Consider the following 15,604-nt stretch of genomic DNA (forward strand, 5'->3'; position numbering starts at 1 on the left):
ATTAATTAATATTTTTTATATTTATATATTATTTACATTTAATCTTTTATTAGCATAGTTATTTAAATATTAATCAATATATTATTTATATTTATATACTATTTAAATATAATTATTTAAATTTTTTATTAATATATCGACTGCGGACTTTTTTCTCTTAGATAATAAATTATAATTAATAGATTTTAATATATATATATATATATATATATATATATATATATATATATATATATATATATAATATATTTGTGTTGTATTTGTGTTTGGCTTCATAGGACCTATTGGATAAGATTTTATTTTACTGAGTTCTAATATACTGTGTATTCTTTTTATATCTCTTACAATTTTTTTATCAACAATAAAATTTATATATATATATATATATATATATATAAAAAAAATTTCTTAATTTAAAATCTAACTTGATAATTATAATTAAATATTTTTTGAGATTCAACTTTTTTAAATAATATTTGGGTCTTAACTTTAATATCTTTATCGTACCAAATAAGCGTGATCTATTTTATTTTATTTTTATAAAATTAGTTTTAAATTTAAGATAGGTACGAGCCTTATATTAATATGTTGTGAAAGATGGAACAAGTTAAAGACATGAGGGATATTAGGGTTGATAACTCTCATGGTCCATCATACTATTTTCAATCTTGAAATTAATATATTAATCTAAGTGTAAAATGGATATTATAAATTCTTTCTATTAGAATATTTATCTTTTTTTGTCTTGTTTTTCAATAATTTTGAATTACTATTATTAGTTTTTCTCTTTTTCATTTTTCAAGGCCTCTAATATATAAAAACTTATACACTATACATTGTTCAATATATGATGAAGAGGATAAAAACATATTGGTTAAAATACTTTTTTTGTCTCAATTTTCGTCAAGTTTTTTCAAAGAAGTCATAATTTTGGTTTTGTGTTTAAATAGGTTCCAATTTTCGTCAATTTTGTTCAATTGGGTCCTTTTTTGCTAACACCGTTTAAATCATTAATGGCCATGAACAGTGACTGCCACGTGTCACTTCGTGATTTTTTTAATTTTTAATTTTTTTATTTTTTTAATTTTTTTTAATTGTTTTTAATATATTTTTTTAAGTGTACATGTGTCAACCCAGGAGCGTGCCACGTGACATTTTGTGGTTTTTTTGAATTTTTTATTTTATTTTTTTTGTTTTTTTTTTTTAAAATGTCCACGTGTCAATCCAGTAGTGTGCCACGTGTCAAAGTCAATATTCTATATTCAATTTGGTCCCTATATTTGTTAATTTTGTTCAATTAGGTCCCAATTTTTGTTAACATTAACCAATTTGGTCCCTATCGAAGATGTGACCAAATTTAATTTTCATATCAAAGTTATAATGATGTGAATTTTAATATATTATATAAAAATATTTAATAAAAAATGTGAATTTTAATATAAAAATTAAATTTGGTTTTAATTTAGAGAGGGACCAAATTGGTTAATGTTAACAAAAATTGGGACCTAATTGAACAAAAATAACAAATATAGGGACCAAATTGAATTTAGAACATTGACTTTGACACGTGGCACGCTACTGGGTTGACACGTGGACAGTTAAAAAAAATTTAAAAACAATTAAAAAAAATTCAAAAAAAAAATTCAAAAAAACCACGAAGTAACACGTGGCAGTCACTGTTCATGACCGTTAATGTTTAAACGGTGTTAGCAAAAAAGGACTCAATTGAACAAAATTGACGAAAATTGGGACCTATTTGAACACAAAACCAAAATTAGGACTTCTTTGAAAAAACTTAACGAAAATTGGGACCAAAAAGATATTTTAACCAAACATATTTTATCATTTTCACATCATTATCAAGAGACATAGTTATTCAGACAAGAGTCTAAAATTTGTGAGCACAACAAAAGTACCCTAAGATGTCTACCAACACCATAAATATTACAATAAACAACTTTTCAAGGATCTAAAAACTTGAATAGGTTAATGCTAGAAAAATTCATCCATATCCTCAAAGTTCATGAAGTTATACATAAAATTATATTTAAAAAAATATATATCTTTTCTAATAATGTTTTAAGTATGTACTGAGCTGTATCATCAAAGAGGAAGTACTTATAGAACAAATTCATGAGTTTAAAAATGCTACTTTTTCTCATAATGTATTTAAGCTAAACAAAACTCTTTAAATTAAAGCAAACCTCTCTGAGTTTGGTATGACCGTTTATGTTATTTTCTAACAATAAAAAATGGTTTTATCATATTATTAGCATATATTACTCTATTTTACATAGATTACTCTTTTAAAATTATAACTGTTTAAATTTATGTAAACGATAATATATTTAGTATTATTAACGAACCTCTATGTAAGGAGTTTTCTAATTGATGCATAATAAATTCAATATGAGCATGATAGGAGAGTTAGAATTCTTCTTAGATGAAATAATTTTGTTATCACTGGAACTGTTTAAGAGTTCTTAAAGAAGAATTAAACGTAAATATTTGATAAACTAGTATAAAAACTACATGTTGCTCAATGAACATAGTCAAATAGTTGTTACGGAAGTAATATAAAAGTTGAATGTTGTTCTTCCTTATTAGATAATATTCGACGGATGACATAGTTTTCATTGTGAAAAAAATCTGAATGCTTTATTCGATTTGTCTTTCTAAAATTTGTTGTTGGATTTAAAATTCGTTGTTGATTAAAGTGTTTAACACTAGGTAGACATGACAAAATGGACTAGACCTAATAGATTGATTCTTCAACTGATCACAATTTGATGGATTAAGTTGGTATGTTCAACATACTAGTTCATTTCAGTTTGTTTCGACAATCATAATCTTTAAATTAAAATTCAAATAAAAAAATTAATTATTTATATTATATTATTTAAAGACACACATGTATAATTATATTGTAACTTAAAATAATTAATATTTACAAATTAAGTTTAAAATAGTAATTTTAAAAGTAAAGGTAATTGTAAGGCCCATTAAGAATATTTCTTTTTTTTTCCTATCCTAAATTAAAGGGGTTGTCCTTGTAAGTTGGCCTAAGGGTTGGCCCAGTAGATAAAACCATTCTTCGTTGTCCTAAGTCACACTTTTCACTTATTTTCACAGAACCTAGGACTGCAGCCGTCAACCCCTCTGCTAGGGTTTGCTTCCACTGTCACGTTGAGCTAAGAGAACTTGTTACTCCATGTAAGTATTCCTTCTTGTTCGTCCTGGTTCCTTTTCACCTTTTCGACATTTTAGTTAAGAGCCTCTGTTAACTCCATCTCCTGGTTCTGTCCCACCCTGTTTTCAGCCCCATAGTTCATCCTTAGAGCTGTTGTGCTCGGGGTCGTGCCGTTTGGGTCTCTACTAAGCTTTTTCCAGGTACGAGGAAGTTAGAGTCAGAGTCTTGATTGTTTTCTGGCTGAGTTAGAGTTTGTTGAATGTTGTATGCACTGTATGATTGTGTTGAATGCGTGAACGACCATGTACTATCATTTTGGGTGTGAGCATGTGACTGTTGCAGGAGAAGTAGTGGCGAGATCTGTCAATCTCACCCAGGCGAGACTTGTAGGAGCAAACCAAGGTTTTCGCGAACCCTTGCCCAGGCGGAGGACTCTGGTTTTGAGCGAGGCCTAGTCTCGCTCAAGCGATAGCCACTCGCCTAAGCGATGAGGAGTGAAGGCCTGGAGTGCTGCTGTGGTTTAGCCCAAGCGAGAGACCTCGTTGTTGGGTGATAGGTTGTCTCGCTCAGGTGAGCCAGGACTCGCCTAAGCGAGCCTGCGAGAAAGTCCCAGCACTAGTCGTGATCTCGCCTAAGCGAGAGTCTATTGCCTAAGCGAGAGTACCCCTCTCGCTTGAGCGAGATACGCTGCAGGTTGGAGGACTTTGTTAATTTGGTAATTGTATTGTTGGTTTATGATGTGTTTTGTATGATGTATGAAGTCTGTGAAATGAAAAGGCATGGTATGTTCTGTATTATAAATTTGATAGATGTGATTGAGGGATCTTGGCATGTGAAATCAATGAATGGGTTGGAATTAAAGAGGCATGATATTGTTATGAGATGAGGCCCTATACTCATGGGGTGGTAATGACCAGTGGTATGGATTCAACATGTGATAAGAATGAGGATTCATTTTCAGAGGTTGGTATGAAATTGTAAGCATGATTAGTGTTCTCTGATTGTTGATGTATGATTTTTGGTCTGTGTCAGTGTGTAATTCCTTGAAGTCTCTAGGTGAGACCTCCGGGGTTGCGCTTCAATGATCGGAACGTAATTCCATGACCCCTGTTAGTGGGTGTTCATGGTGGTGCCCCATCTGTATAGTTTAGTAAGGATTCAAGGTAAGGTTGCATCCTGACACTCTAAGGAGTCAGTTAGTCTCACCTAGAGCGGACCGACTCCTGTGGTGAGTGTAGCAGGAGGCCTGAAATTCATTAACGGCTAACCTTGTGGTGAGGGAAATTGATTCATTGTAACACTTGTAACACATAGCTCGGGGGTGAGCATCTCGGGGGTGAGCAGAGGTTTCCACCACAAGTGCAAGCATCCGCTGAATCCGACAAGACTATACGTATCCGGATGAGTCGAATCAGGGTCTAGTGTATTGTTTGTGAAGTCAGAACATGTTTGTATGATATATGAAATGTTTGGATTGTGTAATGATGTGTAATTACTTGATGAACTGTTTTACTCTAGCTTACCGTGTTTGTTGTCTGATTGTCTTGTATGTGGCTCTTCTTTCTTGCGATGATCATCAATTTAATTAATGGGAGCAGATGGGCGAGGTCCTCGTGGTCAACAAGGGAATGGTGACTCCGTTACTTAGCCATCTGGGCTGGATTTCTCTATTATGAGCTTTCTTTTGGGACCACGACCCATATATTTGGCTGCCCTTTTAAAACTTCCATTTCTTTCAGTTTGACTACTGTATTTGTTTAGTTAACGTCTTGGTATGCCTTGATCTATCGTAAGGCGTTTTGTAGAAACTCTAAGACTGCGCTGCTATGTTATTATGTTGTGACATTTCCTTTAATTACGGCTATTAATTAAATGGGGTGTTACAGTAATAATCATTTTAATTCATCTAATTAGAGTCCTCAGTTAATTAATAAAAGACTTCAAAATATTTGTATGATTAAATGTATTTTTAGTACATGTATATAAAAAAATTAAAAAAGAAAAAAAGTTAACAAATTGGCTTGCCAACCTATTATCTTGTCCATTGACAAGGTGAACCATAGTTTTTAGCCCACTCGTACTCTATTTTTGGTGAACCAAGTCAAAGTGAGTCGTGCCAACTTGTTTTTCCACCCTTAATGTTAGACTTATACTTTTAGTTAAAGAGAAAATCTTTTTACTTAAAAGTATAATAATTAAGCTCCATGATTCAATTGTGAATTTACTTACTTAACTTAAGTCACAAGACAAGTCATTTACAAAAGTCTCATCTTCAACAACTATCCATTTCATCTTCAACAATCGTCCATTGGGAACAATTAATGTCATTTGCAATAATTTGTTCCTTAATAATTGCTTTATCGAGAATTGAGCTTGTGTATCGTTGTGGCAAACAACGGTACAAGTAAGGGTCACCACTAAGGTAATTGTGGTTAAAAATGCTTTCACTTGAGAAATAATGTACTAATGTGAAATGACTCATTCTTAAGGAGAAATTTGTTAGGAAAACAAGTGTAAGTTGGAGCTTCACATTGAGAAAAAATGAGAAAGTTGAACAACATATAAGGAAGAAAACCTTAGAGATGGCAAATAAACCTACCTCGTCGGTATATTTGCCCGAATTTGTCCCCATTTTAACAGGGAATTCTCGCATTAACTGGGTATGGGTATGGAGAATCTCTGCCTTTTTCAATTGGGTATGAAGATGTACATATCGCCGCCATAATATCTGTCCCCGTTTAAATTATTAAAATATTCACAATTAATTAAGTAACTATATATATATATATATATGTATACTTTCTATTTTTTATTTCTTCTAATTATTTGGTTTGTCATGAAACTTATTCGCATCTCCAATATATTTTTCATCTTATCATAACCTTTATGTAATTATGTTAAAATGATGTATGTCGATTAAAAAGTTATTATGTCTCACATTTGAATATTTTTATTATTTTTTTACAATTTTTATTTATTGTATATTTTTCTTTCACATGATAATGTTTAATACTCTCAATTTAAGTATTTAATAGCATAAACCTTTCATTTACTAGGTAATATAACAAAAAAAATCTTTACTTATTATTATTAATTTTTGTTTCATTTGAAGAACTATTTTATTTTGCTAAAATAATTTTTGTTAATTTTCAACCATTAAGTATATATATGTTGATATTTGAACATTTTTCTTAGATCTCTGAGATATTTTTTGTCTTATCATACCCTTAGTTATACATTTGTTTTCTTTTTGTGCGATTTCTTTCAATAGTCTCTCAAATTATTTTGAACACACATTTGTTAATTTTTTAACATTTTTATTTGTTGCTTATTTTCACCATGTAGAATAATATTTCGATATATTTTATCTAATTATTTTTTATTTTCTCATTATCAATCTATAATTTTTTTACTATAATTGTATAAATAAATTTTATTTACTACAATATAAAAATTTAATGTAATTGCCATAAATATTTTTTTATCACCATCCAACATATTTTGGAGTTCAAAAGATACAAGATCTATGTCAAAATTTTATTATTATGTATTATTTGTTCTTTGCGTCATTTTGAACAAGTGATGTATTATAACTTTTATTAGTGTATAAAAAAGAGATTCATTAGAAATTAAAAAATTGAAGTAAACAAACATTTAAAATATATTTTAATTTGAATATTTGTTTTTATTTTATATTTTTTTATAAATATTTTTAAATTTTATCAACTAGGTTTCATTAATGTTTGCAAATTTAATAAATGTTTTGGTCAAGGGCGGAACTTAGTGTTGACATAAGGGAGCCATGGCTCCCCCAACACTTTTTTTTTCTAATTTTTTATATATTTTTAAAAAATATTTTATATATTATAATTTTATTTATATTAATTTAGTTTAAAAAAACCTTTTTTAAATTTAAAAATTATCTTTTTCTTTTTTATTATAATTTCTTTTATTTCTTTATTTGTTTTTTTTGTGTCTCTATCTCTTTCTCTTTTTTTGTTTCTATTTCAATTTTCATCATCAATTTTTTATTTTTTTCAAAATCAAATTGCACTTAGAAAAAATTGAGGAGTTAAGGAACATTTTGGATTAAACAATTTCTTTTTTTGAATAAATTTATTTTTTACTCTTTTTTTTCCGAAGTAATATATGCCTTTTTTACGCTTTAGGCATATCTCTATCGGTTAGAGATCATAAAATCATGCTTTAATTGTTCATCAAACTCTTCTTTGAGTAGATAGAGTTATTTTAGACTTTTAAGTTGTGTAAGGGAAGAACAAAATTATGAATCTCTAAGATAAGAGAATGTAATAATCTAGAAGTTATTATTTTTCTTAGAATATTGAGTCTTGGTTTTAAGATTTAGTTTAGGATATTCATAATTTAATATTTTTCTAAATAGGTGAGAGGTGACAAATTTATATTAGAAAAATTATGGCAAAGAGTAAAATAATTGATTTTTTTTTAAATGGAAGGCTTGTGATGAAGATGAAAAAAGTACATCTATGTCATATAAACTTGAGAAACTTTATGAGAATCCAAAAATTGAAGAAAATGAAAAACAACTCTCTAAAGTTCCTAAAGTTGTATATAATAAATTTTTAAATGCTTTAGAATGTGATTCCGGAAAGTAACTTTTGCTCCTTTTTTTTAACATATTATTGTTGATGATAAATTTTATGCTACTTTTTTATATATATTATTGTCATATTATTTGGATTCTATTGTTATGAGTGATTGTTTTGAATAGAAAAAATGATGTGAGAAAATTAAAACTTTTTTAACTAAAAATAATAATTTATATATAACAAATATAATTTGGCCCCCCTAAAAGTTTTGTTGAAGTTCCGCCATTGGTTTTGGTTCTCATAAAATTTTATATGGTATTATAATCTAAAATGTAAACAATTATAATTAATTTCAAAGTATTTGATATCGAAGAAAACACACCATCCTCCTAATTAGGGATGTCAACAAAATTCGTACCCGCGGGTATCCGTGGATAAAACCCACAACGGGTAGAAAACAAATATTAAAAATAGATACCCGCTACCCGTGGGTACGAGTATTTTTGATACTTGCATGTTAACGGGGAGGGTACGACTATCATAGTATCCGTACCCGTGGGTACTCGTACCCGTGGGTACTCGTACCCACTAAACTTACACCCCTTAACATTCTTCTCTTTCCTTTCTTTGAAATTGGGCATATACATCAAACCTTATATAGACAATGACGTTTATGGTATGCTTGTTGTCAAATGATGGAATCAAAATAAGAATACTTGGCATGTGACAATTGAGGTTTATTATTTGCTTATTTTGTTTATTTTCAGGAACCAATCGGAGAAAATGAGTTTGTTGATCAAAGCACTAATTAAAGAATTTCTATTGTGTTGAACGTCATTTTATATTTACTTTTACAATTATTTGGACTTGTATCAACTTGAGTTTATTTGAACTTTATTTAAAATTTATGACAATATTGTATTTTATTTTATTTGAATTTATGATTAAATATTTGTTTTTTAAATGATTTTGCAAATACCCGCGGGTACCCGTGGATACCCGTGGATATGAAAAAAATAGGCGGATACCCGCACAATGGATACCCGACGGATATGAGTACCGGTACGGGACATATATTTATCCAGCGGGTAGGGTACAGGGGAGCTACTACCCGTACCATACCCGCCCCGTTGACATCCCTACTCCTAATATTGAATATTTGATAATATTATGTTTCTTTTACCGTAATTTTTTATTATTTTATAAAAATTAATTAAAATTAACATTGACGTAGTAAGAAAACATGTGCAAGTATAAGTATGAGATTATATCCATTATCCGGTAAGGATGAGGATGAGACAAAAGTTTGATACTCATTGGGTTTGGGTATGGGGATGAGTTTTTTCTACAAAAATAAGTATGTGATAGCAAAACATGTCCCCATCTCACCTATTGCCATCCCTAGAAAATCCACAAATATATTGTCTTAAGGTTTTGCACTGAAACTTTTAACTTAAAACCTTAAGACAATAAGTTCGTATATTTTTTAGAAATGATTTCATGTTCTCTTACATGAGTTGTCTCATGTCTAATTGGTACCGACTCTCCATGTTGTATCCCATCGAAATATCCTGCCATTTGCATATACTTTCAACTCACTAACAAACCATTTTAATATTTTATTCTCTTTAATAATCACTCAAACCAACCTTAACATTTCATTTTCCACAATCCTCACTTGACATTAAAAAATTTGAACACTAGTAAAGTTTAACACTAAAAGTTCAAAATGGTTAAGATAAACTTCTTTTAAGTTGGCTCAAGTACCTAGTCTCATATGGGTTTTCTTAGTGCATCTTGTTACTAATAATAACAAATGTGTGTGCATAAAACATATTGTGTCACATGTGGAGGGAAATTACATATTAAAAGGGTTATTCAGACTGCAAAAGGTAACATAAAGAAGGAGATTGTGTTTTGGTAGGTACAAGGTTATTTAGAGTGTATATATTGTTTCCTATAGATCCATTTTTCAATCTTTTTTATTGGATACTTTGAGCATTGTTCATACCTTTTTTTTTTCATCATATTTACTTACCCATTTGTAAGTTCCTCGAAATAGGAATATTATCCAAATATCTCATATAAATAATAAAGATATTTTCTATTAATTTTCTTTATTTACTGAGTTCTTCGGATTATTGAACAATTACAAATATTTAAATGATTTTATGGTCGCATATATATCTTATACAATTCTTATTTGGATATATGACAAATCAATTTTTTCAACAATGAAATAAGTCGAGTTGTTAATATAGTGAGGTCATCATAGTAATATTATTTTTAAGAAAATTATAAATTTCTAAACTTTACCCAAATTTTTTAGCGGGATAAAATTTCACACGTATTCAAATTGTCGCAAATTCATGTCTTGTTTTTCTACCTCTATTTACATCTTTATCATTTTTAAAATATGTGTGATAATGAAATAGTTTTATACTCAAGTGGAATTTATATTATTTAATTATTGATTTTATAATTTAAATTTACATTTATATTGGATAATATAAAGAAAAAGACAATATCACGAATTACTGACTAAATTTATAGACAGTTTAATTACTTTAAGTTTACATGCAAGAATAAAAGTGTGTGAAATTTTTACATTCATTGTTTTCGTGGGTTGTTTAGATTTCTAATCCACATTGTTATGAGTATTCGACTTGCTCAATTCATTATAATTGTAACTTTATGTTGATATTTGTTTGTCTATTTAATATTCAATATTTAATTTGGGATTAATTAATGCATTAATTCGAAAACTTAACTAAACCCGCTTAACTCCCCACAAAACAAGAGCATTTGCGTGGTTTAAAGCTTTTTTAACTTATACTTAAAAGATTGTAATCATTATTCATCACACACATATAATTAAGTTCTTAAAAAAGAGTAAAAGTTTGAAATAAAAAAAATTTATAAATTAAATAAAATTTTAATTTAACTTCGTGCTTTAACAATGTTGAAATACGCATACATTGCATATTTTGGTTCAATTATTTGGAAAGCTAATAATTTATTTTTTTAATATCTGTATAAAAAATTAAATAAAAATAAATGCCTGTCCTATCGTTTTGTGATTTTGTACATGGGCTTTATTCGGGTTGGCCTTTTGAGCCTTACGTTTGTATCCTGAGCCCAAAAACGAAAATAAAAAAATAAAAAACAAAAACTTAACGTGTCACAACTTGGTGTCCTACTAAGTAGTAAAATCCAAAGGGAATTCCTCAAGCGAAAAACGATACGGTGAAATCTGAGCCGTTGACTAACCAAACTAAAAGCAAACATCTAACCGGACACGTCATCGATCCGTGTGAAACCCTTTCCTCCAATAAGAACCCATCTCTTATCCCTATATATAATTCCACTCTTCCCTCATTCACTCATTGCATCACAATTCGCTCACCCTCTTTCGCTTACGAAATCGCAACAACTTTTCAGCTTTTCCGGTTTTAAGATGGCACCAGCAAAGGCTGAGAAGAAGCCGGCAGAGAAGAAGCCAGCGGCTGAGAAGTCACCGGCGGAGAAGAAACCGAAGGCGGAGAAGAAGATCTCGAAGGAGGGCGGTAGCGACAAGAAGAAGAAGCGCGTGAAGAAGAGCGTTGAGACCTATAAGATCTACATCTTCAAGGTCCTAAAGCAGGTTCATCCCGATATCGGCATTTCCAGTAAGGCTATGGGAATCATGAATAGTTTTATCAATGACATATTTGAGAAGCTTGCACAGGAAGCGTCTCGTTTGGCGCGCTATAACAAAAAGCCTACCATTACTTCAAGAGAAATTCAGACTGCGGTGCGTCTCGTTCTACCTGGTGAATTGGCCAAACACGCCGTTTCTGAAGGCACAAAGGCCGTTACAAAATTTACTAGCTCTTAATTTAGGTTTTTAGGCGGTTCTATCGCGGATCTAGGGTTTCATGTGGAACAATTTTTTTTTTTTTGAGCTTTAGTTCGTACATGTAATGATCTGAACTGTTTTTAATGAAAGCTTTACTTTGAATAATTGTGTATTGATTTTGTTTTATTCGATTTGATTTTATTGGGTTAAATGAGATTAGGTCAGAATTGTGTTTTCGACTGAGTTGATTCGATTGTTAGAGTTTAATTGGGTTATAGTTTGGCTAATTTTCAATTTGATTAACCGCCTTAGATTCTTACGTGAATGCTTTTTTGAAGCTATTTTATTTTAAATTTTTGGGAACACTGATTACGGGGCTTGATATATAGAACTAGTAATTGGGTTGCTTACTGTCTTGTAAAAATTTCAGGTTATTGAGTGTGGGTCTCAATTCTTTGAGCTCTTTACTATTGTCCAGGGACACTGTAGACTCTTCTTGTGTTTTTACAATGTAGATTATATGTTTCTCTCGATTCGTTATGGTTTGTAAAGAAGCTCCATTTGGGGTAGTGATTTTTGTTTTTCGGGAAGACTTAATTCGATAAAATTTTCACAATACACTAGAATCAAAGGATTACTTTTTAATCCTGGAAAAAAAATTTATGGATAATAAGTATAATCTTGTATCTATATCGTGCACATCTTTTTACTAATAATTTATGAAAATTAAAATATTTATTAAATTATTAAACATTAATAAAATCTAATTCATCAAATTTAAAATATTTTTAAAAAAAATATAAAAAAAATAATATTCAAATTAAAATATATTTTAAATATTTATTTAATACAAATTTTAATGAATATTTTTTTTATATACTAATAAATTTTATAATAGATCAAAATGACATAAAAAAATAATAAACATAATAGTAAAATTTTGATATAAATTTTATAATAAAATTATGATAAAAAATATTCATAAAAATTATATTAAATTTATATATTTTAGTAAATAAAAGTTATTTATATAATTATATTGAAAAAATTACAGTATGATTAATAATGAGTTAAAAATAAAAAATAAATAAATAAAATATATAGAAATAGTATTCTACTTGATGAAAATAAATAATAAATAAATATATTAAAATTTAACAAATGTGTATACTAAAAACAATTAGAGAGACTATTGAAAAAAATTGCACAAAAAAATAAATGTATAATTAAAGATATAATAAAATGAAAAATACTTTATAGATTGAAAAAACTTTTCAAATATGAAAATTGTTTTAAAAAAACAAAAAAATTCTCTAAATAAAACAAAAATTATTAATAATAAGTAAATATTACTTTTATATTATCTAGTAAATGAAACGTTTATGTTATTAAACACTTAAATTGAGAGTATTAAACATTTTCATATAAAAGGAAAATATACAATAAATAAAAGTATTAAAAAATAATAAAAATATTCAAATATGAGACATAAACATTTTTAATTGATATACATCATTTTAACATAATTACGAAAATGTTATGATAAGATGAAAAAATATATTAGAGATGCGAATAAGTTTAATGACAAACCAAATAATTAGAAGAAATAAAAAATAGAATATATATATATATATATATATATGAGGTTGTTTAATTAATTTTTAATATTTTAATAATTTAAACGGTACATAGATATTACGGAAACATGTATTGTGGTGAAGATATTACATTCACGTACCATTTTTATACCTAATTAAAAAAGTCGGAATTTCTCATACTCATGTCCATACCTAATCAATATGGAGATTCTCCTTTAAAATAAAGACGGATTCGAATAATATCTATTGAAACGAGTTTATTTACCATCTTTTTACACAGAAGTTATATGAAAGAAAATAATTTCCTATTAGCGAAAAGTGAATCAAATTATTTTCAGGCTGTAAATTGCTTTGTTTCGTTAACGGACCACGAATAAAAGGATACTTCTCATGATCCGATAATATAAGTTGGTTTGGTTATAACATTATAGAAATGTTTAAATTATGAACGGGGTGATATGTTTAATATGAGTTTTTCTTTTATTTATATTTTTTTATATTAGATAAGAGACTTAGTCGGTATATGGTTGATCTAAATAAACAATTTTTTTTTTTCATTCAGTTTCCTTTTTTTTGTTTGTCTTTCCTAGTTAGTTGTCCTTCCATTATATTATTTCTGGTAAGCTCTATTTCTTTTCGGTCTTCAAAATCCACATCAGATTTAGTTTATTTCTATTACAAATATCCTCCGGGAGCTTTTCCATGTATCTCTAATAACTTATTCTGTACCCCTAATAAATTTTAAAATTCTCAATTTACCCTTTGTTAAAATATAAAATAATTTTTTTTTCTTATTTTTCTCTTATTTAATGTGCATAATTGATCTCACTTCCTATTTTAACTGAACTGCCTCCTTCACACATGATAGTGCTCTTCTTCCTCTTGCCTCTTTTGCTTTCCCACATCCACAACTAGTGTTGCTTTTCCAAATCTGCAAATAGTGCATCTTGGAAACTTTTGCTCCCACATTCGTAAAAGTGGTTTATTTATTTATCTTTTTTAATTTTTACATATTATACTTGAGAAGAAGTTGATTTATATTTGACATTATTATCCATTATTTTTATTTGCTGCATGTTTTCTTTTTTGTTTGTCGATGTGCTGTTTGTTTTTGTTAGATTTACAAATTCTATAAAAACGGATGTCGACATCCGATTTGATAATTGGTATTATGGATGTCGACTTCTGTAACTTATTTTTTTTTTGTTTTACGGATGTCAAAATTTGTTATTGTAATTTGACTTACGATTGTTGACATTCGTAGTCTATTTTTTAAAATTTTGGATACACTGGATGTCGACATCCGTTATGATTATTTGGCTTACGGATGTCGATATCCATAACTGCTTTAGGGTATACCGGATGTCGACATCCGATATGATGAATTGGTTTATGAATGTCGACATCTGTAGTATTTTTTATTTAATTTTATTGTATTTTGGATGTCAACATCCGATATAATGATTTTGAATTTTTTTGAAATTTTGAACTTTTCGTTTTGGTTAATTGTTTATATTTTTAAAGATATGCCTAGGACATGAGGTGGCACCACACACCATGGTCGTTCCTCTAGACGTTACTCTAGTCGTTCTTCACAGGATGACACTACATGTCCTAATAATACATCCTAATAATACATACGTCTTTCTTCCGAGTTGTCCATTATATTTATTAGATCTTAGAATAATAACAATGAAACCAAGATCAAAAGGAACCCCTCATACCTACTTAATTAAATCTTTACGTGTGGGGAAAATCTCATTAGTTGTAAAGTTAGAGGTATAATCTTCTTTGCATATATCATGAATGAAAGAAGAAAAGTTTGACACCAAACTCAAATTTACTTGAGAATCCAAAAACTCAAATAACTCAAACGAAAATCTTCCATAATTATAATCACCTACAATTAATTAACAAAAAATCACTAAAAGTATGAAAGAGCCTTCATAACTTCAAATTTTTATTAATTTCTCCAAAGAAATAAAAAGAATAATTACTACATCAATATTTTGAATACAAACAAAAATATAGAAAATAAAAAATACACACGAAGCAATAAAGTTTAAACAATTTTTTTTAATCTTAATACCAGATGTGGACATCTGATAGAGGTTGACCTTCGTTTATGTAGTGTACCAAATCTTTCAAATCAGGTATTATTTTAATAACTTTTTTAAAAACATTCATTAATGTAGTAAAAAACTAAACAAAAAATTACTAAATGAATATTTTTAAAACTAAAAAAAAATTTACGAATAAAAATAGGTCAATAAAAGATACACACTCACCAATAATTTAAAAAAATATTCAGAATTTTTTTTCTGGATGTAGACATCCGATTCAAGAAAGTTGACATTCATTTCTCTTCACTAAAAATTACTAAAAATATGAAAGAGGCTTCATAATTAAA

The 15,604-nt window shown here is 28.5% G+C and overlaps 1 protein-coding gene across 1 annotated transcript; it reads left to right on the plus strand.

Annotated features, from left to right (window-relative positions):
* Positions 1-11,131: 11,131 nt before the first annotated feature.
* On the plus strand, positions 11,132-11,768 carry LOC114190141 (probable histone H2B.3). The gene has a single exon (XM_028078922.1). The coding sequence runs from the start codon at positions 11,216-11,218 to the stop codon at positions 11,633-11,635; it is 420 nt and encodes a 139-aa protein (XP_027934723.1). The 5' UTR covers positions 11,132-11,215; the 3' UTR covers positions 11,636-11,768.
* The last annotated feature ends 3,836 nt before the right edge of the window (positions 11,769-15,604 follow it).

The sequence above is a fragment of the Vigna unguiculata genome, chromosome 7 (assembly GCF_004118075.2).
Source record: "Vigna unguiculata cultivar IT97K-499-35 chromosome 7, ASM411807v1, whole genome shotgun sequence".
Taxonomy (NCBI): domain Eukaryota; kingdom Viridiplantae; phylum Streptophyta; class Magnoliopsida; order Fabales; family Fabaceae; genus Vigna; species Vigna unguiculata.